Source organism: Eschscholzia californica, unplaced genomic scaffold (genome assembly GCF_041429995.1).
Source record: "Eschscholzia californica isolate CP2 unplaced genomic scaffold, dmEscCali1.0.p SCAF_4, whole genome shotgun sequence".
Lineage (NCBI taxonomy): Eukaryota > Viridiplantae > Streptophyta > Magnoliopsida > Ranunculales > Papaveraceae > Eschscholzia > Eschscholzia californica.
Genome location: NW_028238461.1, coordinates 43,794,477 through 43,821,558, shown reverse-complemented (window position 1 = coordinate 43,821,558; position 27,082 = coordinate 43,794,477). Strand labels below are relative to the sequence as shown.

At 36.8% G+C, this 27,082-nt stretch overlaps 2 protein-coding genes across 5 annotated transcripts; one reads left to right on the top strand and one right to left on the bottom strand.

Moving 5' to 3' along the window:
- Window positions 1–967: 967 nt before the first annotated feature.
- ATR (Ataxia telangiectasia-mutated and RAD3-like protein) lies at window positions 968–13,876 on the bottom strand. Of its 4 annotated transcripts, none has more exons than XM_086633441.1 (16): window positions 13,611–13,831; window positions 13,337–13,481; window positions 12,860–12,972; window positions 11,830–12,155; window positions 11,617–11,713; window positions 11,232–11,376; window positions 10,196–10,619; window positions 10,047–10,119; window positions 9,893–9,962; window positions 9,452–9,758; window positions 7,758–9,005; window positions 3,907–7,300; window positions 3,249–3,818; window positions 2,260–2,883; window positions 1,933–2,127; window positions 968–1,254 (listed from the first exon to the last, which is right to left on the bottom strand). In XM_086633441.1, the coding sequence occupies exons 8-16, from the start codon at window positions 10,077–10,079 to the stop codon at window positions 1,087–1,089; spliced, it is 6,609 nt and encodes a 2,202-aa protein (XP_086489567.1). In that variant the 5' UTR covers window positions 10,080–10,119; window positions 10,196–10,619; window positions 11,232–11,376; window positions 11,617–11,713; window positions 11,830–12,155; window positions 12,860–12,972; window positions 13,337–13,481; window positions 13,611–13,831; the 3' UTR covers window positions 968–1,086. The 4 variants fall into 4 exon arrangements, with proteins under 4 accessions (XP_086489567.1, XP_086489566.1, XP_086489564.1 ...); XM_086633440.1 differs by having other exon boundaries at window positions 11,617–11,741; window positions 13,611–13,812; XM_086633438.1 differs by having other exon boundaries at window positions 10,047–10,619; window positions 11,617–11,741; window positions 13,611–13,876.
- A 148-nt stretch (window positions 13,877–14,024) lies between these two features.
- Window positions 14,025–16,447, top strand: MEF9 (mitochondrial editing factor 9). Its single transcript, XM_086633437.1, has one exon. It carries the CDS (start codon window positions 14,112–14,114, stop codon window positions 16,200–16,202), a length of 2,091 nt encoding a protein of 696 aa, XP_086489563.1. The 5' UTR covers window positions 14,025–14,111; the 3' UTR covers window positions 16,203–16,447.
- Window positions 16,448–27,082: the final 10,635 nt, after the last annotated feature.

The following is a 27,082-nucleotide window of genomic DNA, read 5'->3' as shown; positions in this document are numbered from 1 at the left end:
GAAGAATTAGATGAATCTTCTTCAGCTTATTTCATAAAGAGAAGATATAATAAGATACCAAACTATGTAGCCTCAAAACCATACTACAACCCTTGAAGGACAAGATAGTAAGGCAAGTCAAATTTGAGAAGCCAACAACCTTTGTTGGAGTGGTAAGAGGTTTAGTCTTCCAGGTCAAGGGTAAAATTAAAAAGTTGACTTGATAATGAAGTTGGAGGTGTAAGTATAATACGAAAGGGTGTAAGGGAGGCCCTCTCAGCTTAAACTGACTGCAAGTAAATAACAGTTACATTATTTACACTGTAACGAATAACATACAAGATGATGAGTTTTATTTTCTCTCTAAAACCTAATAACCTCTCTCTCTCTGTATAACTGATGATTCTCCTATAAAAGGATAGAATTATTTCACTTGTATTGAATCCTTATCCATAGATTTGATAAAGTCTATACAATTTTCAGTATCCAAGTGTGAGTAGTGTGTTCATTTGTTCCAGAGACAAATTTTACTTTTCACTTAATATGGATACTTGCAGACGGTAAATTTGGTCTCTAGACCAGGCTTCATAGCTGAACCTGTCCTGACCCCTTTCAAGAGGCTGAGCACAGGTTAAACAATCCCCAAGAGGTGTCTGCATTTGATTTCTCCCAATTTTGTGGATAGTTGGAAGTGTCCAGAGAGGAGAAACCTGAATTTCTTCAGGATACAAGTACAAGATGTTCTTTGGAACTGCCAAAACCTAACCGGATCCATGACAATACAGTCGGAACCGTACACTAAAATAAAATAATGTTAACCTAATGGAGCTAATAAGATGGCCATGATTAAACAAAATTGGATTTCTTTTGCCTAAATTTGTAGTAACAATTTTTTTCCCTATTGACATAACTCTATTTACCTCTTTTAGTCTTTTTCTCAGTAAATTTGACCCTGAAGGTATAAAAAACATATCAGAGCTGGGAGAGATTTTGCTAGTTAGTAAGCTTGGAATCAAAAGAAGAATAACAGATATACGGTTACGCTATAGCTGACTACTGACCTTTCGACTTTTAATATATATACTTGACAAAAAGTTAGCAGAACTCTTAGAACCAAGGCATCCACCATATATACATCTTTCCGAGGTTTTTGTGCGACATAGCTTCAGCTATCAAACGTCGAGCTTGACCCTCTGCAGCTAGAGGCAAAGACGGTGCTGCACCAACACCTACCACTATTCCCTGTAGTCGTGCTTCTATGTTGCCGATTGCTCTCTGCATTTTACAAATGTTAGTTTGTTAGTAGATAACTTTGATAAAAATGCTTTGCTTAATCAAGAAACCAACAAATTCAGCTCAAAGCATTATAAAAATGAATCAGTATGGTGTTAAATATGTATATTCAACAGCAATGCTGGATGTTAAAATCGATAACTATAATAGAAGTTCATTGTCATGATCACTTATGGCGAAATGCAAAAATATAGGGAGGAGAGAAATGCATTACATTTTCCAGGAAAGGGTCGTAAAGCATAAGGTAGCACATTGCAGTATATTATTGGATGGGTACTTTAAGTGGGCTTGGCACCTAGACTAACCAGTGGGGAAGACTGAGGTGGATTAGGTAGCTCCGTGCCAGGAGAAAACCTTGCACAAACTATCATGTGGAACTGGGTTAAGTGAGTCTAGGAAGAGCCAAGTCAGGATAATATGGCTAGTATTGAGATGGATGCTAGTTGCATCACATGGGTAATAAGTTATTCACTTGGTTGAGGAAAGATGCATCTAGCCAGATACTAAAGGGAATTTTAGACATGGCATAACTGTTTTAGTTAAGCAATTACTCGCATGATAATGATGTTGAAGGCTTAAAGAGTAAGACGTTTTACTTGGTCTTGGACAGACAATTGGTATATGCAGTTCACAAACAAATTGGATAAAAGTGATTCAAACCTGAGCATGTGGATTTTCAACTTCAATTCCGCTAGACTTGTGATGTTTTGTCCACTCTACAAGCGGATCATGAATAAAAGTTTCGAGAACACTCATAAGGGTCTCTCTGTGTGTCCTAAGCACAGTCAGTGTTATTTCACAGACCCTCAAGAAAACCCCTTCATATCCGGTTATGCCCAAGCCGTCAATCATGTTCTGTCAATCAAAACAAATAGTATCAATCAGAAAACAATCTACATTGTTATGTAAACGGGAACACCACGATATGAGAATTTGTTTAGCTTTCTTCATGTCTTTAATTTATATTCCATTTTTGGTTACTTTTACCTGGGTTAGTCTGAAAGGAACCAACTCGGGTTTCTCCAATTGTAAGCCCTTGTCGAACAAGCAACTGAAATCAACATGAACACAATCACCAGTGGTAGAATCAAAAAGGATATTCTCACCATGCCTGTCCCCGAGGCCCACAATGTGCCCAACCATGGACCAGACAGCAGTAGTGTGTGCATAAGCAACTCGAGCTCTAAACCAAGCAGCTGGCTCAGAAAATGTAGTCAAAAACCATTTGTGGAAGACTGGAGGGAACATCGGAAGAATTTTGGTTTTCAGCATCTCTTCCTCTGAGGTCTTGCCCAGACATTGGTCATAAATCTTCTTAATCTTAGCAGTTGTTATCTGCCTATCAAACTTCCCTTGAGCAATGTAGATGTCTTGTAGTATATGCCGGAGGCCACGGGTATGGGGTACCCATTCTACCATACCACAGTCCTCCGTTAATGGGATCACAGCAAATGTACGGATATAGAGTTTTCGCCTACGGCTTTCAGGATATTTGGCTAGCAGACGGTTGATCATCCCCACAAACTCCATCATGCGGGCGTCTTTCCTTAAATCATCCTTTGGCTTGCAGAGAAATGGGCGTTCAACTCCATCGCTTCCAAGGAAAAGTACCTGCGAAGCCAGAATGTAGTTGCACTTATATGAATGAAACTAAAAGAAAGATAAACTTATAGTGTATGCACTACCAGTTCCCAGTTCATATCCGTCATCCCGACCAAAGAGATGCAAAAAAAGGCAATGTCATCTCATAATTCTGTGACTGTTTGTTCAAATCAATTTGACACAATCAACACTAAAAGAGACTTGTGAAAAAATATACAATGGCTCAACCAACTTTTTAGAACCATCTTCAAAATGTTATTAGATTCATGAAAAGATGCTGACCCCCGAACCTAACAAACGCACCAAGAAGAGATGGAAGAAACGTGTTCTAGCCAACTGTAACAGAGATAACAAAGTCAAGTAAAATGAAATACCTTCTTGGGCCGCTGAAGAGATGAAAGGATCTCAGCTTCATCTCCTATTCCTGATATAGTTGAAAGGTCTGAAGCTGAGAAGATATCAATCTTCAGCGGTTCAGTTTTATTACTATCATACATTGGTAGAGTGACAGTAAGAGCTTGTTGGACAGGCATTATAATTCCCAGTGGCATCATCCTTTTCAAAGCGCTAAACTCGGTTGAGATGTTGATTGTTCTTGCCTTTGGCTGGCCCGTATGGAAGCATAACTTAATCAAATGATCTATCAAGCTAGCAAACTGCATAAACAAATTACTGCCGTCACTTCCTTGACGAGAGCCTTTTCTTGCAGCTTGTATAATTTCAGCAGCGGCCTCACGTCTTGCACGAACTGTAGATTTTGAAACAGCTGCCATAGTCCAAAGAGCTTGCTGTGGGTATTCATGAAGAACCGAGGTGATAATGAGTTTGACAAGGCGAACAGTTTCTTCATTCTGATGACAAATTCTAGAAACCAGCTGAGGTAGCACTGCTAGCCATTGATATTTTGGTAAATCCTTCATGCAACCTCGCAGAATACCCATGATCTACAAAAAAATATAATTAATAACATCCGAAGTTCATACACAGTAGCAGAAATGAGCATAAAATTATTTGTAAAAGTGAAATCTCTACCCTTTGGTGCACAATTTTCATTTCTTTCTTGGATGATAAATTCTCTTTGTGATATTTGCTCCCGAAGTCAAACCACAGGGTTAGCAACCTTGGGAGTGCTTGAAAAAGATTCCTGTGGCCCCTATGAAGCCCTTTCGCGTAAAATAGTAGGACATCTGGAAGATAAGACCACCAAGCCTTTTCCTCCATATTCATATTTGCAGTCGAAGCAACAGACGTTAATCCTACAACCCTGGATCGTGGTTCAAAGTTCTCTTCTTGACGCTTTCTGGCATCAACAAGCACCTCATCATAATATTTCGCCACATAGAAGTATCCTTTCTCCCATTTCGGCTGCATTTCCCTCACTCTCGAATAGAGACCAATAACATCTTCCTTTTGCTTTTGTCCTGTGTAATGGATCCATCTTGAGTATAAAAGGAGGGTTTTAGCAACATCTCTATTTTCATTTGAAGCTTGAGTGACACAGAGGGAAGTTGGGTTCAGTGGAACGAGCGAAAGATTAGTAAGTGATGAAATCACAGCAGACCCTACAACATCCACTGGTAAATTGAGGAGAGACTGCTGCAATTCTGCAATGGCGCCATCCGACCTTCTGGTGCTCCACAGAAGTTTAGCCTTCTCCATGTGAACGTTTGGTGCCCCAGATGACTGAGCTTCTAAAATTGCTCGATTGGCTGTTTCCTTGTGACCAGCAGATCGACAAAGCTTTGCATATTGAAGCCAGCAGTTTCCAACATTAGCATCAAGACCACTGGCACCAAAAACAAGTCTCCGAAAGGCCAAAAGTGGCTCCCTTGTCCAGAGAGATGGCTGTGTAAATCTCAGACGACTATCCCAGTCATTCACTACTTTTACAAATCTTGGATCATTCAGATCAAATGATCTCTCCAAGAAAGAAACGTTAACCAGGAGATTATGGAAGTCTTCCAGTTCCCTTAGCATGTGAAGTTTTACAACAAAAGGGTATGCCCGCGTGTACGAATCCATTCCAGCGGCAGCTAGAGGAGCAAGCAAAGCCTGTTTAGATTGGGCAATTTTCTCGGCGACTGAAAACTGATCTTTCTTCATCATTGCCTGCAGAATCTTGGCAACATCCATGTCAAAGGAAGCATTGCTCTCAGAGAAGCTACAGACCAAACCTTCTTCATCAGCCCCAGAGATGTACTCGTCCATCAGGTCCCACCTCCCAAGCCTCCAAGCTGCCTGTACACCTTGCATGCACCAACTCTTCTTATATTTGGGAACCCTTGAGATTAATCCATCAACATGAGTAACCATGGCTTGAAGATGGCACATGTTCAGTAAACAGTTAAGAACATCTGAATGCCTCTGGATAGAAGTGGGTTCCATCTGCAAGGCCTGCTCACAAGAAGTTAAAACTTCTGCCCAGTTGCCTGCTTTTTTATTGATTAGGAGCTGGTCATGTAACGTTGATGATTTCCTCAAATGCGCAAGGCCAGAGAGACCATCAGGCTCATCCAAGCCACTATATATCTCCATCAAAAACGAAACATCTCTATCCTCAAATATGCCACTTCTCTCTGCCGCAGGATTGAAGGAGCCTGATTTCGCAAGGACGTGAGATTCGAAGTACAACAAGGCCCGTGCAGGAGCCTGACATCGTAGCGAAGCTTTGGCAAGAGTAACCTTTGGGATTGCAGCCAACAACTCACTAACATTATTGCACTGTAGGAGCTGATCCTGACCCGTTGGAAAACCTTTAGGTCGATTTGTTGACTTAGATGCCTGTTGCTTTGAAGCCACATGCTGAAGAGACTGAGCAAGAGCAATTTCTTGTTTTACATCATCCACCCACTGCCCAAGATTATCAAGAAGAGTGAAGACGGCCTGAATACAGACTTCACGCTGCCCCCCCATGATACCTTGAACAGTTGTATCGCCGTTCTCTGATGCTGCAGCATTGAGGACAGAGAGTATCTCCTCAGTTATCCCATGACGGGCCTCAGCAGTAGAGTGGCAGACAGCATTCAGGACCAAATATGGTAGCAAATACATAGCTGTTTGCATGTCATGCCGTACTATACCCCGACAAGCGTTGAAAATTTTTGCACGTGAACCAGTTGCATGTAATGTCAGCTTTCTGATCCAAAAAAATATCCATCTCCTGAATGACATAGAAGGTTTGTAAATGGGGCCTAAAGATGTGGAATCAGCCACGTTTGGAAGTTCAAATCTTGATGTCAGGCATGGGGCAATCAGTTCCTTGACATAGTTAGAGAAACGATCCCACAGCCTCTGGCCCCTCCTGTTCATCTCACTACAATCATCTATACTCCTACTCTCAGATGAAGGGATATTTGGCAGTTCTTTTACCTTGCGTAACTGAGATGTCTGACCTACAATACTCTCATCAAGTGATGCCTGGCAACCTGCAATTTTCAGCAGTTCTTGTATGGCCAAAGCAGCGGAATCCTGAACAATGGTGTAAGGAGCACCTCTAAAAGCCCTTGTTAAATGCTTGTGTATCAACTCAAAGATAAGATCATCATCCGAGCATTCAATTTTAAATCGTTCAGATGAAATTCCCTTTACTTTGGCAGGGTCCACTGCTCCAAGTGCTCCGAGACAATCTGCACAGACCAACTTCAGGCGCTGACCCACAGTAGTTCTCGACTCTTCTGTACAGCCTCTAAGTAAGGACGTAATCAAGGATGTCAAAACATCCATATCTGAACCAGATTCACCAGATATGATAGCTGTTACATCCTCTCTTCGTAAATTCAATAATTTGTTCAACTCACAGGCCACCATATATTTCACGTTCAAGCTCTCATGGTTTAGACCATCGACAACATCTCGCAGTTGATCTTTCAATGTCATTGATCCCCGCGCTTCTTGTATAACTTTATTGACTTCAGCTAGGACAGGAATACTTGGTAGAAGAGGAAGCTCCCTAATATGTTGCTTTAAGATAGTCTTATTCTCTACCACAAGATCTTCCAAGATCTCAACAACTTTACTCAAATGAGAAGAAGCATTTTCTTGATAACGCTCCAAGAAGGGGATAAGAGCAGCAAATGCTTGTGAGACCACATATTTAGTGCTTGAAGGAGACACTGTCACCAATTGTTTGACGAAAAAATGCAAGACAGAGAGACCCTCATTTTGGAGGCTCTCTTTCTCAACAGCATGCATGAGAAGCACCATGATTTTAGGAACATAAGTAGTAAGATGAGAACCCATCATTTTTATCAGCATTTCTATACGCTTCAAGGCTTGTTTCTGCAATGATAGATCCTCCGCGTGAAGCATTTTCCGATCAATACTGTTAAGTAGACCAACAAAATGGTTCCTGAGAAATCCAGGAAGATCATCCGAGCCTGTCAAGACTCTTGCAACTTCTTGTATCATTTGAGGCACTCTTGTTAACCTGCAAGCCAAGTAAAAAACCAAGAGACCTGAGAACTCGTTCTGGTTCAACCATATAATTGACTTCTAGCATAATAATGTTAACTACAAATTCTTGGTGCAACAGAAGGAACTCAATTAACTTGGGGTTAGTCACAGAAAATTGTCCCAAGTGTCAGTTAATATAAGGTGATGGATACGGGCAAATAATAAAATGATTGAGAAACCCAAAACTACAGAAGAGTGACCCTTAAACTTATCCAAGTTTTAGAAAAGCCCATTTTGACTAACTTGAAGTTCTACTGACTAGACAAATTCGGGAAATACTTCAAGAACAGCCGATTTTTAATCCTGGCAAAATGGTGGACTTGAAAATATTTTGAAGGAAATTCTACACGTCGAGAGACTTGCTGAAGAAGTGATCGTGCTTTGCCTTAGAAGCTACGCCTTAAAGTACAAGATTGAAGTAGCAGATTTACCTTTCTGGGGTATCATTTGAAGCACCATCGCCGAGAAAGCACACAAGTTCGTCAAGTAGAGCCGGTAATGCAGCTCCAAAAATTTCTTGAATGTTAGAACCAGTCTGCACATGATAAAACTGCAAAGCAGATTTTAAGTGTTCTCCGTCGCCGTGAAGAAGGGCAAAAGCAAGCACTTTTGGTAGCCAATTAACTACTAATGGCACCATATCAGTATTTAAATGCACAGCCAACTCTTGTAATGTCACAAATGCTTGATCATTAACCTGCTGAGAGATCACAAGCTTCGGAAGGACAACAGGAACCATTTTCTTGAAAAGTTCCTCAGTTTCAACACCAACAACAGCCTCTGCAAACTCCCGAATTATTGCGGGGCGGCTTACAACCCTTGCACAGAAATAATCAAAGAGCTCAGACCTAATATGATTAACCTTAGAGAGGAGTAGATCAAATCCTCCTTTAAGATGGATTTGGCATGATTTCTGTATTAAGCTTGATGCGGTCATTCTCACAATCATATGAGGATTATCGAGCTGATCAACTAGCAGAATAAGTGAATAAAAGAAAAGCTGCCCATGGATATCAACAGTATTCATGATCTCTGCAGTTGATTGCAGAAGAGTCTCAAAGACCTGAGGATCCTTTGTTGCTGCAAAAGCATGTTTGAGTTTGTCCAGAAATTTTTGCTCTGTCGTTTTATTTGATGTCTCCACATTTCCAAATAAACTATTCAATATGTGGCCTTCAAGGAAGCAGCCGATCTGTCTGGAGAATGCTTCTCTAACACTTAGCTTCTTATTATCAAGTAGAAAATCAATACACTCAATCCACTGAGATCTTGTTCGAAGTAGGATATCTTCAGTCCCATGCATGAGGATACGCGGAATGATTCCTACGCATGCAACCTGAACATCTTCAGATGAATCATCATATAGAAGCTTAAAAAAGATGGACATTAGATTATCAAGATGGCAGTCTGAGAAGTCCTCCGTGCTATTCACGTCATGCATAACTGTTCTAGAATATTGCTCGCGCTGACACTTAAATCGTTTATCACACTTAGGACACCAAAACCCCCGGAAAAGAACATCTAATGTCTGACTGTGACTATCATGAGTGTCAGTTACAAATAGTTTGCATGCACTGGCACTTTCATTAGCATCCGAAGCTCCATAAAGGCATGCCAAGTATCCGACAGATAATGGGATATTTTTAATAACATTGGTAGACTTTTCTTTCTCCAAGAACCTGCAGACAATGCCAAGTTTAAGTCTTATTAAGAGGATGAAGGGAAAGAATTACAACGAAGATGTGTCTACTATCTAGAACTGCTGCTCATAGGGGTTTCAAGTTTTAATCTTATAAAACAGATACAAAGCATTTAAATTACTACAAAGGTGTATCTAGGGCAGTTGCTCATTCTTATCCACTAATTACACATACAATTTACTATATAGAGTAATTTTTGTTGAGCCAGCCACTAGCTCAGAAGGACTCTATAGAATTCGACGTTATTTGGGGTAAAAATAAAAAAACAGCCTAGGAAGGTTGACCTACTGAAGTTAACTCACGGGATTTGAGCAGCTGAAATTTCAAATCCTCCATTTCTTTTCTTACATAAAGGTCTTAGTGTCATAATATATCCGGAAGAAAATTTATTGGTCTAATAAAATATGTGAACAAAAACAACTTACTCGAGTCGTTCAAACATATGTGCTAGTAAACCAAGACCATAGCTCAAGACAATCATTGGTATAGAAGAAACTGCTTCAGCTCTAACCTCTTCAGCTTCATCATGAAGAGCCAAATCGAGGATTTTAAGAATGCTATCAGGGTTTAATAAGCTGCCAACTTTGGATAAAACTTGAACAGAAAGGCATTTTGTTCTCCATGGAGGATGAGCTTCAGCCACAACAAGTGAATGATTCCACGGAAACATTAACACTGAATTGATATTATCATCCATATGTTTGAAGAGTTTTTTCTCCAGGGGAAGGGAACCTACATAAAGATCAAGATTGGTAAGCTGGAGCTGGGTACAAAACAATGTTATTATTTTCCTTTCTATCAAGATAAATGATGTTTCCGTATACCAAAAGTAGGATTGGAACAAAACGCCAGTTTTATCATCTTACATTGCAAAAGTAATATGCTGTTAACTGCTTCCAAATAGATAGATAAATCAAACGTTGTTGAGCTGAGCACCTGCAAGTCACTGATTTCTATTAACTAAAATGGAAGGGTTGTTTGAAATGTTAATAGCCTTACTGATTACTGCGAAGTGTATACCTGTTCAGATATCCAAGGGATCCACTCACACATTTGCTGAAAAATGGTATGTGAAATACAGGTTTTTGGGTAGCTACAGAAGACAATGCAAAGCATGCTAAGCGCTGTTAATGAAATTTGTGGTGTCAAAGTAGAAGTCTTAGCTGCACCTGGTTTAAGAATATGAATGAATGATGAAAGCAATTCCCGCATAGAATCTGCATATTCTTTGTCTTGTGCATGTTTAAATTTACAGGTAACATCGAGCCCCAGACAAGTGTTAGAAACAAATATTGATTCCTCTATCTTTTGACGCTTATTATGTAAAGTATCCAGATTACAAGCAGGTCTCTTTTCTCCAATTTTTGGACTATCAGCAACATGATCACTTCTACACAAGACACCGCCATTACAGTCCTGCATGGTTCCCCCTCCAACACAATCAGGACCCAGAATATCTACAGCTACTCGTATGCAATCTATTATTAGCAAGCAAGGTTTTGAGGAATACAACATATCGACAAGAGTTTTCGGCTTCCAGACATGTGGGGGGCAGGTTTTAGTGATCCGCATATATGCACTGCACATTGCAACCTGTATAATCCAGATTTACTATTACTAAATGGAAGTAAATTTGCTTTCTCTGCTGAACAAATATACAGAAATTAACAAAATAAAATTGTACTTCTGCAATAAGATTCAATCATTTCATGTAGAATCTATCCAAACGTATTCTTGTTGGTCCTGGCCTGGAAGACTGATTTCGTTGTATTTAGGAACAAGTGGTACTGTCTCAGGGATCTAAAATAAGAAGTTACAATAATTTCATAGGAGGTACAAACGCTAAGTTTGAACTGATACCAGTTCTCCTATTATAATTTTCGCTTCTCATATTTAGGAACTATTTTCATGTCCTCCACTCCTTTTACCATCTTATGCTGTTCCGTATTACATTTTGTTCTGTGAAGATTTTTGTTTACAAGATGTCACCTCTTGTTCTTAAGAAATTAAATAGAGGAATTCATGTGAAATCAAGAGGAACGGAGCCATGAAGTTTCACATCCCATCTGTTTCAATATCTTCTCTTCATCTCTATGTTTTTGTTCATGTGGTTGGATGCAGATTATATTTTACACATCTTTAGCTTGCAAATCAATACAAGAATTGGACATGCTTGTCAAAAGTAAGAAAAAGACAAAAAGTAACCTGAAGCTCATGGCTTTCCGTGGTGTTCAATGATTGTGGGAAAACATTGACAAAATCTGAAGCTGTGAGCTCAACCACATCCACCGGACAACTTGAATGCACTAAATGAAGACAAGCACCCACGCAGGAATCATAAGCATCGCCTCTGCAAAATACATCCATCAGTGGAATTCCGACAAAAAGAATAAGCTTGAAAGAAATCTGTATGCTCTTCCGCAGATCCAAAATAAGTATTAAGAGCAAGGCAGTTGCAACAATATTAATTTCAATGGTGAATGAATAAGAAGATATTGAGAGATAAAGTAATAGAGGAGTTTATATTTTTGCGTCAACAACATTAATTTATAATTAAGGTAGCAATAAGTATTCCAATCCAAAGATATACCTTAATAAGGGATGTTTCTTCTCCTTTTGACCTAATATGGATGTTATTGATCGAATAAGCTTCTCCACTGGAACAATATCAGCATCAATTACTGTTGCTGTTATTCGTGCAAAGTCAAAACATGCCTTTCGTAAAATAGAAAGTCATCAGTCATGTGAAATGAAATGCACCAAGTAAAATTATTACGCCATAAAGACTTAAGATGTTACCCACCATGTGCAAAGCAGCATCCCCGTAGCATAAAAGAGTACATGCAGCAGATACAAATGAAACATTGACAAGTCCCTCCACATATAGAGTTCCTTCAGTAAGGCATTTGCTAATTATCTTAAGAGTCCAAGTGACAAAAGGCTGCCACCTCGGTTTATCTGTGAGATCAATCAAGATACCAGGACCATCCTTAGGTCTGCAACATGCTGGAATGTCACTAAGAAGTACTGAACTATTGGATATTCCAGTGAAAGATTCATGGAAACACTTCAACGTCACTTTAGAGGGAGCTCCACTGTCCGCAGATATTGATGCTATATATAAGAGATCTGAAAACAGGTAAAGATTAAATGGCAATATTCTGAAAGGAAAAGAATTAAAATGATACATAAATAGAGATAATTTTTCCTTCAATACTGAAAACACCTCCGATGTACTATATGATCTATTTTTTTGCTGATGAGTAGGCCATTCTTTACAAAAAAAATTCACAGTCTGAACGCATGCAATAGTTACTCTCTAAGTGAATGCATAGACCGCAAAGGCATGAACAAATAAGCCGAACTGGGCCGAGTTGATTCTGAGTCGAAAAGTGAAGTGCAATGATCCAACTTGAGCCAATACAAGTTGATTATCTAAAGTTAAAAACCAATAACCTCCAGTAGTTTCTTTATGGGGAATTAAGTAAAAGGAAAGAAGAATTGCACAGAGAGGCTAATACGTCCTACGGAAAATGGAAGTATTAGCAGCAGACAAGATGTCTCCGCTGGAAAAAATATTACAATGTTTCCATCACAGCCTTACAAGACAGGGTGAAATCAGTATACGATAGGCTCTTTGCCCCTTCTAGATTTCTACCCTAACAGTAAAGAGTTGCGTGTACGTTTTCAATAACCTTAACCTCTACTAATTATATGGCATGATCAGGCTATCTTTGTCTCATATAATGTGCAATTGATTTGCCCTCACATTTTACACACAAACACAAACACATATATAAGCATAGTTATTACATAAGCATAATAGAACATACCTTCAACTACCATCATAGCATCTAAGAAAAACTGGCGATATGCTTCTCGTTCTCCTGTACGCAGCAAGGATAAAAGGGATCCAACTGTCTCAAAAATCACCCCATGACGCGATCTGAAAGACCGACACACATTATCTTCCAAAGACACGTATGAGAGACTAGGAAACTATTGACCAGCATTGAATAATGAAATATGACAGATGAAAAAAGGCCAACATAGAAAATGAGACAACGAGACTCTTAAAGCATGAGAAGACTATCTCCCTATAAAATGTCTTGCTTAAAAATAGTCTATACCAATTAAGCATTTTTGTTCAACTAATCTAAAGTTCAAGCTTATGACCTAAAAATTCACAGTTATTGATAATTTCTCACAAATAACTAACTTGTATATAAGAAAATGTAAGCACAATATTAAATTTCAATGAGACAAGAAATGCATAAACCCTAAAAAACCGGAAACTCTAAAATACTAACCGGAAAGTAGGTTCAGCAAAGAAAGGTAAGACGCGACCTATGATTGGAAGAACAGCACTAGCCTTCCCATTGAAGAACACTCCAGGGAAATTTCTTGCTGTGTGAGATACAAGCTTCAAAACTGCGATTACTTCTCTTTCGTTCGCTACAATGAGGAAAAGCAGATGATAATAGGCAAATAGAAGTGTAGATAAACAGTGATTGAGAAGATATGCGTAAATTAGAGAGAGAAAGAGAGAGAGAGAGAGAGAGAGAGAGAGAGAGAAAATGAAACCTGTGGAAGAAGGAACGACGTAAGCTTGAAGAAGATTAGGGAGAACGGTACGGAATCTATTTTCAAGTTGATCGTCGTCTCCATTGTTCGGAGGTGAAGAAGAAGAAGCTGCGATTCTTTCACGAAGCTCGTGAACGAGGCTTGAGAGGTTCGCCATGGCATCTCTTTCTCTCTCTCTCTCTCTAACTATGTCTAATGTCTCTCTTCTCTCCCACTCTTCCTTTCTCTGGTTTTCCCTCCAAATGAAAAGAAAGTTCACTTTTTCAGTTTTCTATAATTTTGTTCACCCGCGGGTGAATAACACACAATCACAACGTTTCGAAATTTTAGGGGGCAATGTTGAATATCATTTAAAAGTAGGGGTCTTTTCTTACAATTCTTCTTTAGGATTTTTGAAAGGGTTTATCATTTGAATCGAACGTGTATCAGGGTTTTGTTCTCTTAACTCTAGAGAGAGAAACAGTACTTTCATGGCGGAAGTGGTCGGTCAGAGGAAGGAAGATGAGGAGTTTCAGCAGCTCCATGGTTTCATGTTCATTAAGGAAAAAGGGTCATTGTTGTTTCAACATTATCTCTCCACTTTCTCGCTACTTCAATTCACAGTCCAAAGATGATACCCATACTCATGAAGCTCAATCATTTCGTAAATGGAACAAAACTATCTCGAATTTGATTCGAAATGGTCGAATTAATGAAGCAAGGAGAGTATTTGATACGATGCAATACAAAAACACAGTTACATGGAACTCCATGATTACTGGGTATGTTAGAAATAGGGAGCTATCAAAGGCGAGAAACCTGTTTGATGAAATGCCTCAAAGAGATGTTGTATCGTGGAATTTGATGATATCAGGGTATGTTTCATGTAGGGGTAGCAAACAAATTGAAGAGGGAAGATACCTGTTCGATCAAATGCCTAAGAGAGATTTAGTTTCTTGGAATACGATGATCAGTGGGTACGCAAGGAATGGAAAGATGGATGATGCTTTCTATCTTTTTAGAAAGATGCCCGAACTAAATATAGTCTCTTGGAATGCGATGATCACTGGGTTTTTGCAAAATGGAGATGTTTCAGGTGCTATCGACTTGTTTGAAAGAATGCCTGAACGGGACTCAGCTTCTGTTAGTACTATTGTTTCAGGTCTTATTCAAAATGGTAAATTGGATGAAGCAACAAATATTTTGCTCAAAATTGGAAATTTGGGTAATGTTAATGGTGATTTGGTTCCTGCTTATAATACGTTAATCGCTGGGTATGGTCAGAAGGGAAAGATAGATGAAGCTCGAACTCTGTTTGATCAAATTCCTTCACAAATGAGTGGAAAAGACGTCCGAAAAGTTGGGTTTGTAAAGGATGTTGTTTCATGGAATACTATGATAATGTGTTATGTTAAAGTAAGAGATCTTTGTTCAGCTCGGAAGCTTTTTGATGAAATGGTTGAACGGGACGTCATCTCATGGAACACAATGATTAGTGGGTATGTTCATGAATCAAATTTAGAAGAAGCATCAAAGCTCTTCGACAAAATGCCAAATCCTGATGCCCAATCGTGGAATTCAATGATTTTGGGGTACACCCAGAATGGGAACTTGGATCTTGCTCGTAATTTTTTCGACAAACTGTCTGAGAAAAGTTTGGTATCGTGGAATTCTATGATATCAGGATACGAACAAAATGGAGAATACGAAGAAGCAATTCAACTATTCTGTCAACTACAAGCAGGAGGTGACAGACCTGACAAGCATACACTATCTTCGATTCTGAGTGCCTGTGCTGGACTTTCAGCTCTTCACTTAGGAATGCAGATTCATCAGCAAATTATGAAATCACTTATTGCAGATACACCGATAAACAATTCCCTCATAACAATGTATTCAAGATGTGGAGTGGTAACAAAGGCTCGCGTTGTATTCAACGAGATGCAGCTACAGAGAGATGTAGTCTCATGGAACTCAATAATAGGAGGATATGCTTATAATGGTTTCGCCATGGAAGCTCTAATGCTTTTTGGAGAGATGAAGAAAGAGAAAGTGCAACCCACACATATAACGTTCGTTTCGGTTCTGAATGCTTGTTCTCATGCTGGATTAGTGGACGAAGCTAGAAGACATTTCAAGTCCATGCTCTATGACTTTGGCATTGAACACCGACTAGAGCATTATGCTTCTCTAGTGGATGTAATTTGTCGAAATGGTTATATTGGAGAAGCCATGGATTTGATCAAATCTATGCCATTTGAAGCGGATAGAGCAGTTTGGGGTGCATTACTTGGTGCTTGTAGAGTTCATAATAATGTAGAATTTGCTCAGATTGCAGGTGAAGCTTTGATGAAGCTTGAGCCTGAGAGCTCGGCCCCATATGTCTTGTTGTATAATATGTATGCTGATGCTGGGAGATGGGATGAGGCGACGAGAGTGAGGAGAATGATGAGAAGTAATAAGGTAAAAAAACAACCTGGGTATAGTTGGATTGAGTTACAGAATAAAGTTCATGTATTTATTGCTTCAGATAGATCTCATCCTCTTGCTAATGAGATTCACGAATTGATTGAGAGTTTTAATCTAATAATCAAAGATTTCGAGTTTCTCTGATTACAAGTGCATTTTTTATCCAATGAGTTGAAGTAATAGATTGTGAGTTCTAGACTCTACTCGCTTTGAGAAGAAGGTAGGAGTTTAATCGTTAGTTAAGAGGCACATCAAAGGCAGATAAGACCAAGATGGAGATGAATACTAAGAAGTTGACGAAAGCAAAGGAAGAAACAAAAAGTTTTCTAGAAGCTAGAAAATAAATGAGATACCGAAATTTTATATACACATACTGTTTCTTTCGCTCACAGCCTCACACTTAGTGTTATTCCCACTTACCACTTAACCTAGTTTAACCCTTGTACACTCATACTTCAAATGCTCACATAACATATTCACCACCACCTCCGGTCAACACTACCGCTGGCCACTTCATGATCATCTTCCCAAAAACAAATAAAAAAGCCAAAAATTTTCCTCTAAACCTCATCTTTATCGTTTTCATCTCCCTGACTATATCATTACCTACTACTCTTTCTTCTCTTAATCTATCTATCCTCGTAAAAGAACAGCGGATCCCCTTCGCCAAAACTGAGAGAGGGAGAGAGTGAGAGAGGAACATGTTGGTGGTTGGAGTACTGGGGATGGGTGTAAACGGAAATTAACTTGATCGGAATAAATTGACCAAGTAAAGTGGAATGAGAGTGTGACAAAAAGAATTGGAAGTGTATATAAAGTTTTCCTTCAAAATTTTAAGAGTGCCTTCAGAAGGTCCTTCTACAAAAACTAAGAGGAAGTTATAGTCTTTCAACAAAAAAAAGGGTAGTTAAAGACCACATGGCTTGCTTGCTTATACGATGGAGACCGACGTAAAGGCACCCCCATCCGAAAAGGGGTACTTCGTCTCACGTGCCTATAAATGTTGTCCGCCACCCTTTGGTGCATTGGTTGGACACCCCTCTTAAACCCATGAAGTTATGGGATCGAGCCTCGATGGAAGCAGTTTGTCATAAATATTTATCACATGTAATTTAGATAATATATATAGTAAACAATGTATAAATTTGTTGAGTTTTAGGCTTCTTTCATTAATGGTTTAAATTAGGCGGTTATCGTGTTTACACATCTTCCTGATGTATCAATACCTTGTAACGACTAACGTAGATCGTAGTTAGTCATCAAGACTCAAGAGTCCAAGTTCTACCCTTTATGTTCGTAAACATCTACTTGAATTGATTTAAATTGCAAAAATGTAAATCAACTGCGTGGTATACATGATTCAAATTAAAAAGGAAAATGTGTGAGCATTCAAATTTTACTTTCTCCAAATTCATCAATATATGTATGTATTAGTACATACAAATAAGATTTTTTTTTTTTTTTTTTTGAAATTACATTCAAATAAGCTACCAACGGAAAAGAAACAAGGTTTAATACTGGGAAAAGGAACCTCTGATTATTTTGACCAATTTGAATGGGAAGCACTAGCCTTTTTTTTATGCACATATCAAGAGATCTAAATCCACCCAACAAATCAAGAACAATAATATCCTTACTCATAGATTAGACATAAAATTAAGCATAATGCACTTTCCCATTCTTTTTTATGTTCCAACATTAATTGATACAAGAATCCAATAAAGCAGAAATAAAATAGACATTTTAGATCCTTAGGATATAGTTGACAGGACAAACATTATCCTAAATACAAGTGGTGTTAGTCCAAATCACATGTTGATGTCATCACATCAATAAATTATCCCTTAGTTTTTCTTATGTTTTCGTGTTCAAATATTAAAACATCCCTTGTTTATGGAGTCTATGGATTGTGACCACATCATTGTTTCTTTATTTATTGATTAGAAGTGGACTATGTGAATGGATTGTGAATGGGTACTCTATTTTTTATGTGGCTATTTTTCAATATGCAAATGGTCCCAGAATTATTTCTTTTATCTATTTATTTTCGATAATTAAAAATATTAGGCATTTGTCATCCTTATTTTTTGTTCGATACCAATTTTCGGTATTATGTGAGAAAGGAAGTCATGGACAAGTCAAGCTTCGCCATGGAGATAGAAAAGGAGATAATCTTTGAAAATTTAGACTAGAACTATTGAACTAGTATCATACTCTTTATAATACAAGGTATGAAAGTCGAAAGCTAGCCTCTCACGTGTGATGATAGAGAAATATAATGAGTCTTTAACAAAAAAAAAAAAAAAAGAGAAATATAATGATTCCTAATCCCTAAGTGACCTTCCATAACCTCATATTTGAATAATTGAATGCCACCTCAAATTTGATTAATGTTAAGGTTGGTTTGTAGAGTCTTTATTGTGGCAAATGTCATATCTTCACATTTGGATTTAATAAATAAATAAATAAACAAATAAATCAACAACGGTTGGATGTTAAATTGGTATAATTAAACTGGCACTTATGGCCGTAGGGTTTTCCTTTTTTTTTTTTTTGTTGTTGAAAATATGGCGCAAGGAACCTTCAACGAATCAAACAAAAAGTCTACAACATAATGCTCTATATTGCTATATGTTATTACTCTATAAAGCATTGATTGGTGGAACAGTAAGTAGTATCCATGTCTATTTTTTTTGTTTTAAGTACCCATGCCTATCAAACATATTGATTGGGATACCTTAACCATGCTCATGTCTTTGATTTTACGAGGAACAAAAAGAGTTGAATCATTCACTATTTCAGTCATAAATATGATCAAGTGCTCAAAAAATATTAGTGGGATCTTCAATATAAAGGTATAACATTTTTTTTACTTTTACTTTTATCTTTTGAAGATCTCATTTTGATCACTTGCATCTTCTAAACACACAGATTCCTTGATGCATGCATCTTCAGGTCAACATCATACATCATTTTTTTAAATGTGGAATCTTTGTGTCTGAATTTTGGAAATTAGGTAATTTTATAACGACCAGAAAGCATTACTATGTTTTTGTTATTTTTAAAACATCTTTTTTAAGTATATCGATCATTTTCTTTTTACGTTATGATTGTTTTTTAATAGTTAAAAAATCAAATTTATTTTTAATAATCCAAAAAAAAATTACAAATGATATTTTATTATTTTTCTCTATTTTTCAACTGTATTTCTTTTCAATTAGTAATTGTTATATCATTGGGCTTTCTATTATAATGGCTAATATGATTCTACCTTCTTTGGAGATGGGAATCTTTAGACATTGACATATTGGACTATTCATTTTTCTTTTGTTTTTGAGAGATGGGTATCTGGGTAGGTTCCATATGGGATGGAAAAGTAACAATAATAGAAATACAAATGGGTACAAGTCTATAGAAGTTGTTATAAGTTTGCCTCCTCATTACCCCCAAAAATCCAAAATATAAAGTCACTCACTTTGTCATCAAACTCAAAAGACATTATCTTTACTTTTTAACTTTTATATCATATTTTTGTTTGCATAGTTGCTCAAACTTCTAAATCAATCCATTTTGCTTGACCATCTAGCTAGAGAAAAGTTCAACAAGCTTTTAATCAACAATTAACTTTTAATCAACAATTAAGGTACCAAAGATAGCATTTTAGATGTCATGAACAATGCAAAGTGAGTAGTGGAACCACTTCACATAGTGTTCGATGGAAAATTCTGGTGATTTATCCATTTTTAGTACTTGAATGCAAATTGAAGAATTAAGTTTGTGGATTCAATGAATTTTTGTAAAAGTAAATAAGGATTTGTTGAATTAAAAGACACCACAGTTTTGGAAACCAAAGTTGGACACTTGCATCTTTTAATCAACTCAACTAAAAGAGCTTTCATCAAAAAAAAAAAAAAACTCAACTAAAAGAAAACATGTTGTTTAGTGTCTATAATTTGTCCTTGTTTTTTGATTTTATGTTAGTAAAAAGTATAATTAATGGTTTGCAAAATAGTTTGTATGGTCTTTAGGGTGTTTGAGTGTCTTTAAGACGGGTTATGATAGTTACAGACATATATTTATCTTCATGATGTATCTAAGCCAAAAGACGCATATCGGTCTATTATACTCATGTAATCTTGTTGTTTCAGGAAAACATTATCTATTTCCACCTATGTTATTTGAAATGAGTTATTGAAGTAAATTTGTTATTTACCTTTTCTTTTCATACACAAGGATTTCTCTTTCTTAAGTAATGAAAAATTATCTATTCCACCTAGACCTAGTTAATGTTAGAGTGTGAGATCTTAAATGATGAAAAACTTAAGCAAAACCTATTAAACAATTGATATGGCGTTTAAAAATAGTACCTAGTATAAATTTGGTGGAGCACAAGATTTTGAAAATGAATGTGTGTTCAGTCACATACCTCAGTCAAGATGTAGCTGGGCAGAGTGTCATCGCCTTATGAATTTTTTTTTTTGGACTTAAATAATTGATTTACACCTTTAGCTTTTAAATAATTGATTTAAATAAGGACCATTAAATAACTAGCTTAACTAACCAAGGGAAATTTTAAATGCACTCACTATTTTTGTTATATACTCTCATTACTCATATCAAAGATATTTCTTGTTCAACATCAAAGAAATGTGAGTCCATACGACAAAAATGATCTCACTAAATAATTTTCTTAAGGCCCAATGATTACGAGGGATTAGGGAAGAATCTATCTATCCCTTCTAGAGGAACATCTTAACTACCTATAAACTATTTATCTTATTATTGCACTAAGTTCTAGGCGGTCTGAATTTTTTTATTTTTTCGAGTTGTCAGCATGTTTCGAATTCTTGATGTCTAATACGGAAGACTAAACCTCTTACTACTCCAACCAAATGTTGTCGGCCACCGGATGTTGTTAATAACATAGATTTTGGAATCCTCTAATTGATGTAGAAATTTGAGATTGACTAGTAAGGGATTTATGTTAAACAATTGTGTATGATTAGTCCAAGTAAGAGCAATTGAGTAGGTAGGCCGCTCCATCATTTCTTTCTCAAAATTGTTGGAGAAGGTCACGTGTGATTGTGTTGATAATATCCGAATCTGAATCTTGTCGTTCCGTTTGGGTCCATGGGGTCGGTCATGTACTGTGGTATATTCTTGCCTTGATGAACAAGTCAACTTGTCGGTTGGTAGTTGTTATTGTTCACCTAACTACTCCCTTGTTTGTTCAATTCTTCATTGCTTCTTCTCACGTGTGTCTTTTAGTCACAAACTCTTTCTACCTCTAAATTTTGACAAGTTAATGTTCACCTTTCCTCATTGTATATTTGTATTGCACTCGTTATGGTGTTTCTTCTATGTTAGAATTGAAAATGAAGTACGGTTATATAGAGTGCGTCCTTTTAGAAAAACTGTTACTGGTGTACTATGCGTAGCACATATTTATATGACATAAATATGTTCGTTAGATTTTTAACACATTTAATGTCTTGAAAAAATCTCACATACAGGTCATAAAATACTGTTGGTCTCTCAACGTCTGTAAGAGGCATGTACATTTTAGAACTTTTGATATCAAAATACTATAAGCAAAAAATCACCTGGAGGCGGAAAAATGAGTAGTCCTGCCCACTTTTTCTTTATGGTAGCCGCCAAGCGTCTTAGGAAACATATGATAAGGATCTTATATTGATCATGGAGCTATATGGAAGGAAGCCATTAGAATATTTAAAAAAGTACTCACAATTTAGCCCCACATACTTAGAAGATAGATAGGTTATCCTATTTATACCTAAAGGGCCATACAATACCCATCCATCAATTTTTCAATTCTCTTATTTTTCTATTGAAGTATAAATATGCATGGTTAATGTGACTTAGGTGTTGTTTGTTTTTTTATTTGTGTCTGAATCTGAGTTTGTTTTTTTATTTGTGTCTGAATCTGAATTAGCTGAATCTGAATTGACTAAATCTGAATTGACTGAATCTGAATTGACTGAATCTGAATTAGCCAAATTATTTAAGAAGTTAGATGTTTGTTTTCTAAATCTGAATTACTATGTCTGAATTAGAATTTTGACATTTATGCCCTCATTTCATCTTTTTAACCCAAAAACCCAAAATTTTGCAAGTTTATTTGTCTCCTTCTATTCCTGCAAAAAAAAAAACCCTAAGTTTAGAGACAAACATCTTCTCCACTTTCCTGCTCTTTCTCTCTCTTCTACCATTAGCTAACAGTTAGGAGTCTCTCTCTCTCTGTCTCTCTCTCTCTCTTCCCTTAATAAAACCTTAATTTCAGAGAGAAACATCTTTCGAGTTGTAGTGGTCGGGGGTGCTATGGTGTTTGTCGTGATTTGATTTGGTGGTGGCAGTTCGGTTTGTGGTGGCGGTTTGGTTTGTTGTGGTGGTGGCTAGTTCTTGGTGGCGATCTGTATAGTGGTGGTGGCTAGTTCTTGGTGGCGATTTGTATAGTGGTGGTGGCGGCTGGTTTATTGAAGTGGTGGTTTGTGTAGGTGGTGGTTTATTGAAGTGGTGGTTTGTGTAGGTGGTGGCGGCTGCTTTATTGTTAGTGGTGGTTCTGTGGTTAGAAGTGGTTATGTGGTGGTGGTTAGTGGTTGTTCTGTGGTGGTGGTTAGTAATGGTTAGTGGTTCTGTGGTGGGTGGTGGTGGTGGTTCTGTGGTGGAGATGGTGGTGATGGTGGTGGAGATGGTGGTGATGGTGGTGGAGATGGTGGTTCTGGTGGATTTTTTTTAATTCATGGTGAACACAATTCAGATTTTGGCAATAATGTGGGCATTTTTTCAGCCAATTCAGACATTGAGTTAATTCAGCCAACAATTCAGATTTTCCTAAATAAGAAAAACAAACATCTGAAATCTGAAATGGGATCATTTCATATTTCAGATCTGAAAATAAATAAAAAACAAACAACACCTTACTCCCAACTATGTGGAGGAAATAGAGAATCCCCCAACAAAACTGACAAATATTCCACTATATTCGTCACTTTACCTTATAGTATTTTGTCCACTTCAAATGTGGATATATTCTAATATCACATCTACTATTGATAACCTTATAAACTAAAATTCCTACAAAAAAAAAAAACTTAGTAGGGGATATAGATTAGCTTTGATCGGGTTGGTTTGAATAATGACCTTTTTTTTTTTGGTTTGAATAGTGACCTTACTTTGCTCATTATTTTTTATTAACTTAAAATTTTGAAGTAGTTCAACATTATTCATATATCTGTCTTTCGTCAAATTCACGGAATCTTTAACATTATGATTTTTTTGAGATTGGACTCCAATCATTATTGAATGAGATTGAACATAATGACTATAATATGCAATATATCATAAATTTGGATGAGAATTATAACTGTCAATTAAGACATTTAAGACTCTAAAAGGCATATAAAGATCTTTATGACAATCTTCGGAAGTTTGAAAGTTTATCTCATCGTACATTTACTTTATTTATTGTCTGAATTACATGGAGTAAATCTTGATGGTAAACTACCTCCGCCGAATCTCGACCCCTAGACTTTATGGGCTTAAGATGGAATGTCCAACCACTCCATCAGAGGTGGTGGACTTTAATTATTATGAATTACTTCATATCTTACATTAGAATCTTGAGGGTCTTAAGTTGCCGAAGTGGTGGCCTGCAATATCTTAGGTCATTCATGATGTCACACTTCACTTTGTTATAACTTATAAGTATATCAATATATCCTTCTTGAATGTTGTCATTTATTTTGATTCAGTAGTTAATCCATTTCTTAACTCAAATTAAATAATAAATTATAGTTCTTGAATGTTGTCATTTATTTTGATTCAATAGTTAATCCATTTCTTAATTCAAATTAAATATTTAATTATAGTATTAGAAATCTTGGTCAAATATAGTGAGAAGATTCTAATGTTTGGTGTTATGAAGGGATGACGGATTGTTAATTGGGAGCAGCTATAGGCCCCTTCCAGAAGTGTTTAGGGCCCTGTAAGCGCCTCCCAAAATTGTTTAGGCGCCTCCACAAACTTTTTTTCCACTTCTACGTTAGTTTCTTTCTCTCTCTATTTTCTCTCTATTTTCAATCTAAAAATAAATCAAAGACTAAACCTAACAAAATCCATTAATCTATCAATAAAAACTCATTAATCGATCAAATATTAAACATCACGAAGGATATCAAAAATCTAGATTTCTTTAAAATCTTCAAGTTTGCGGAAATAAAAAACACATTAATTTTCAAGCTTAGGGTTTTAGGTTTTGTTGAGATGAAGAAATCCTAGATAGGGGATGAAGAAATCAACACTAGATTTGGGGATAAAGAAGCCTAGATGAAACATGAAGCCATCGAGTTTTGTGAAATTTAGGATGAAAAACTCTCGGCCATGTCCCTGGTCAGTCCAAGACCCAAAGCATGGCCTTGGACTGGCCCAGTCTGAAACCAATCGGACTAGACAACCCGACTCCTTTCGAACAAGACAGTCGGAGACAATGGTTTGGGCCTCAGACTGGTCAGTTCGAGGGGAGGCGCCTACAACTGTCGGGGTTTGACCACGGTCAAACCCTCTTGGGAGGCGCCTACAACAATTTAGGGATGCCCCCTTAGACGTTCTTTTGTTAATTTTATAAGAGAAACACTATTTAGTCCGAAAATAGGGGTCAACAACAATCTGAAAGTTTATGTGGCCAATTCTCATTTGTCATGATATTTTTCTCTTACATTGACTAATGGGAACTGACCACATCAAATTTTGTGTTGTGGTCGGCCTCATTTTGAGCCATTTCTATTGCTTTTTGTCTGATTTATTCAGAAGAATCAAACCCATCAATTGTTTGGAGTTATGAAGATATTTATGGTAGGTCGTTGATATTTACAGAGCTGCTTCGACTCTTTACAGGGCTCAAAAGTTGAAACTTTTCCACTTTCTCTGTAAATAAGACTTTGTAATTTATAAAGTACGAAGGGACTAAAATAAAATTTTGGTAAAGACTAAATTAAAAAAAAATATATATATATATATTATATATTTATTATAGAGTAAAAAATATTTTATCTCCTACATCCCTAAACCCCACCACCCCAACAATCACCACCACAACTATGAACAAACAACTCATAGTCACTTATGACAAACACTAGTAATGGAAGAAACTATCAGTGAGAAATGTGCATTAATGAAGGAGCTTGGTGGTCAAGAAGCTTCATTAAAGAATGAGCGTTTGATATCAAAGAACTCAACTATAACTCTTCATTAGACTCATATAACAACATTCTAAGTGAAAACATAACTTTAAAGCTAAGATAAACTAATTTGTGGTGATTATTAAAAAAAAACTCAAATTTTAGTTAAAGAATTTTCCTCATTTTTATGAACGACCAAAATTTCGGTCAAATACTACTTAGAACGATGAACACTTTCAGTGACGTTTTTATCAAAAAAATGTGGTACCAAAAATTTCTCAGAAAACTACTTGCTTATTTTGCAATTTATACTTTTCTCGAACTTTAAAATTGTTGTGCATTTCACTTTATCTAGCCGAATCTTAATGAAAATGGAGGCAAAAACAGTATAGCCGATGATGAAGATAACAACAGTGAAGATCTAGTCAAAATTGTGACAAACAACAAAAACTACAAACAAAATATGACAACAAAATGGATTTTTGGCAGGAACGCCCACCGAATTTAAACCGAATTTTTTTTCGTAAAGAACCAACAAAAAATTTAACAACAAAACCTCATATTCTTCCATGCATTTCAACCAATTTTTTTAATCATCCTCAAAATCCTACTAGAATCTAATACTTAGTAAAAGAAGCTACGAAAGCGTAGCTAAAACTAGTAAATTCCTACCTAAAGAGCTAAAGAGAAATCTACATCCATGACTGTATATGATTTAAGATTTCTAGACGAAAATAATACATAATCAGACTAACTTCAAGAAGCCATAAAACCCTAATACATCGAGATAAATCAGAGGGCCCATCTCCGTGAAGAAGATGGAAAGTTGAACTAATTGTTTTAAGGATTTTTTGAGGGAAGAACATTTATGAGTGAAGGGTTTTAGATGGGTTCTAAATTAAAAGACCTATCTCTAAAATAGAGGTCTACTTCAAAATATCTAATAAACTGTAATAAAGTCAAGCTCCTTGTAAATACCAAAAAGTGTATCTACAAATAACCGGCTCTGTAAATTGCTTTTCCTTGCTCTGTAAATATATGTTTCTCTTTTAGTCCTTTAAGATAACCCCTTCATACATTTGGGAGGGGTACATCCACTCCACAACAAATCTAATTTATTTGGGTGAGTAGACTCTTACCAATACAAAGTGTACACACAAGCGTAGATAGCAAAATAACGGAGTCTCGATAATCGGATGACGATCTGCAAATATTGATAGTGTGAAGCAAAAACACCAAGAAGTAACCGAAAGCTTAAAAATGAAACAACACATAGTTAATGATTATGAAATAAAATAAAGCGAAACACAGAACAGTTGAGAGGTGTCGAGCGCTCAAGAATCACCGTTACAACTCTACAACTACATATGGTTCAAACAAATGCATCAGTTATAAAATTCATTATCAACACTACATAACAAACTATCTTACCAATTAGATGAATCAAAACGGAGAAATGTGAAATTTGGAAACAAACCCAAATTGTCAATTATGGGTAAAGGTTCTTACCACGCATATGTTTAGTGCATCCTATATTAATTCATGTTTGTGATTTTTCTTTTAACTGATCAATCCACACTCCATCTTCATCACATATTAACGTATGTCTAGATGTTAGAGCGACACTCCACTTTCTCTATCTAACAACTAGACATATTCTCTATCCACTTGGCGTCGTCCTCCCTCTTCTGACAAAACGAAGTGTAGTCTTAAGTTACTGTTGCGATACTTACACAATGCGTTATTATCCGTTAGCATTTCACATTTTTTTTTTTGTGAACTTTCATATTTTATTGTTCTAGTTCATACCGTCTTGTGTTCTATTTC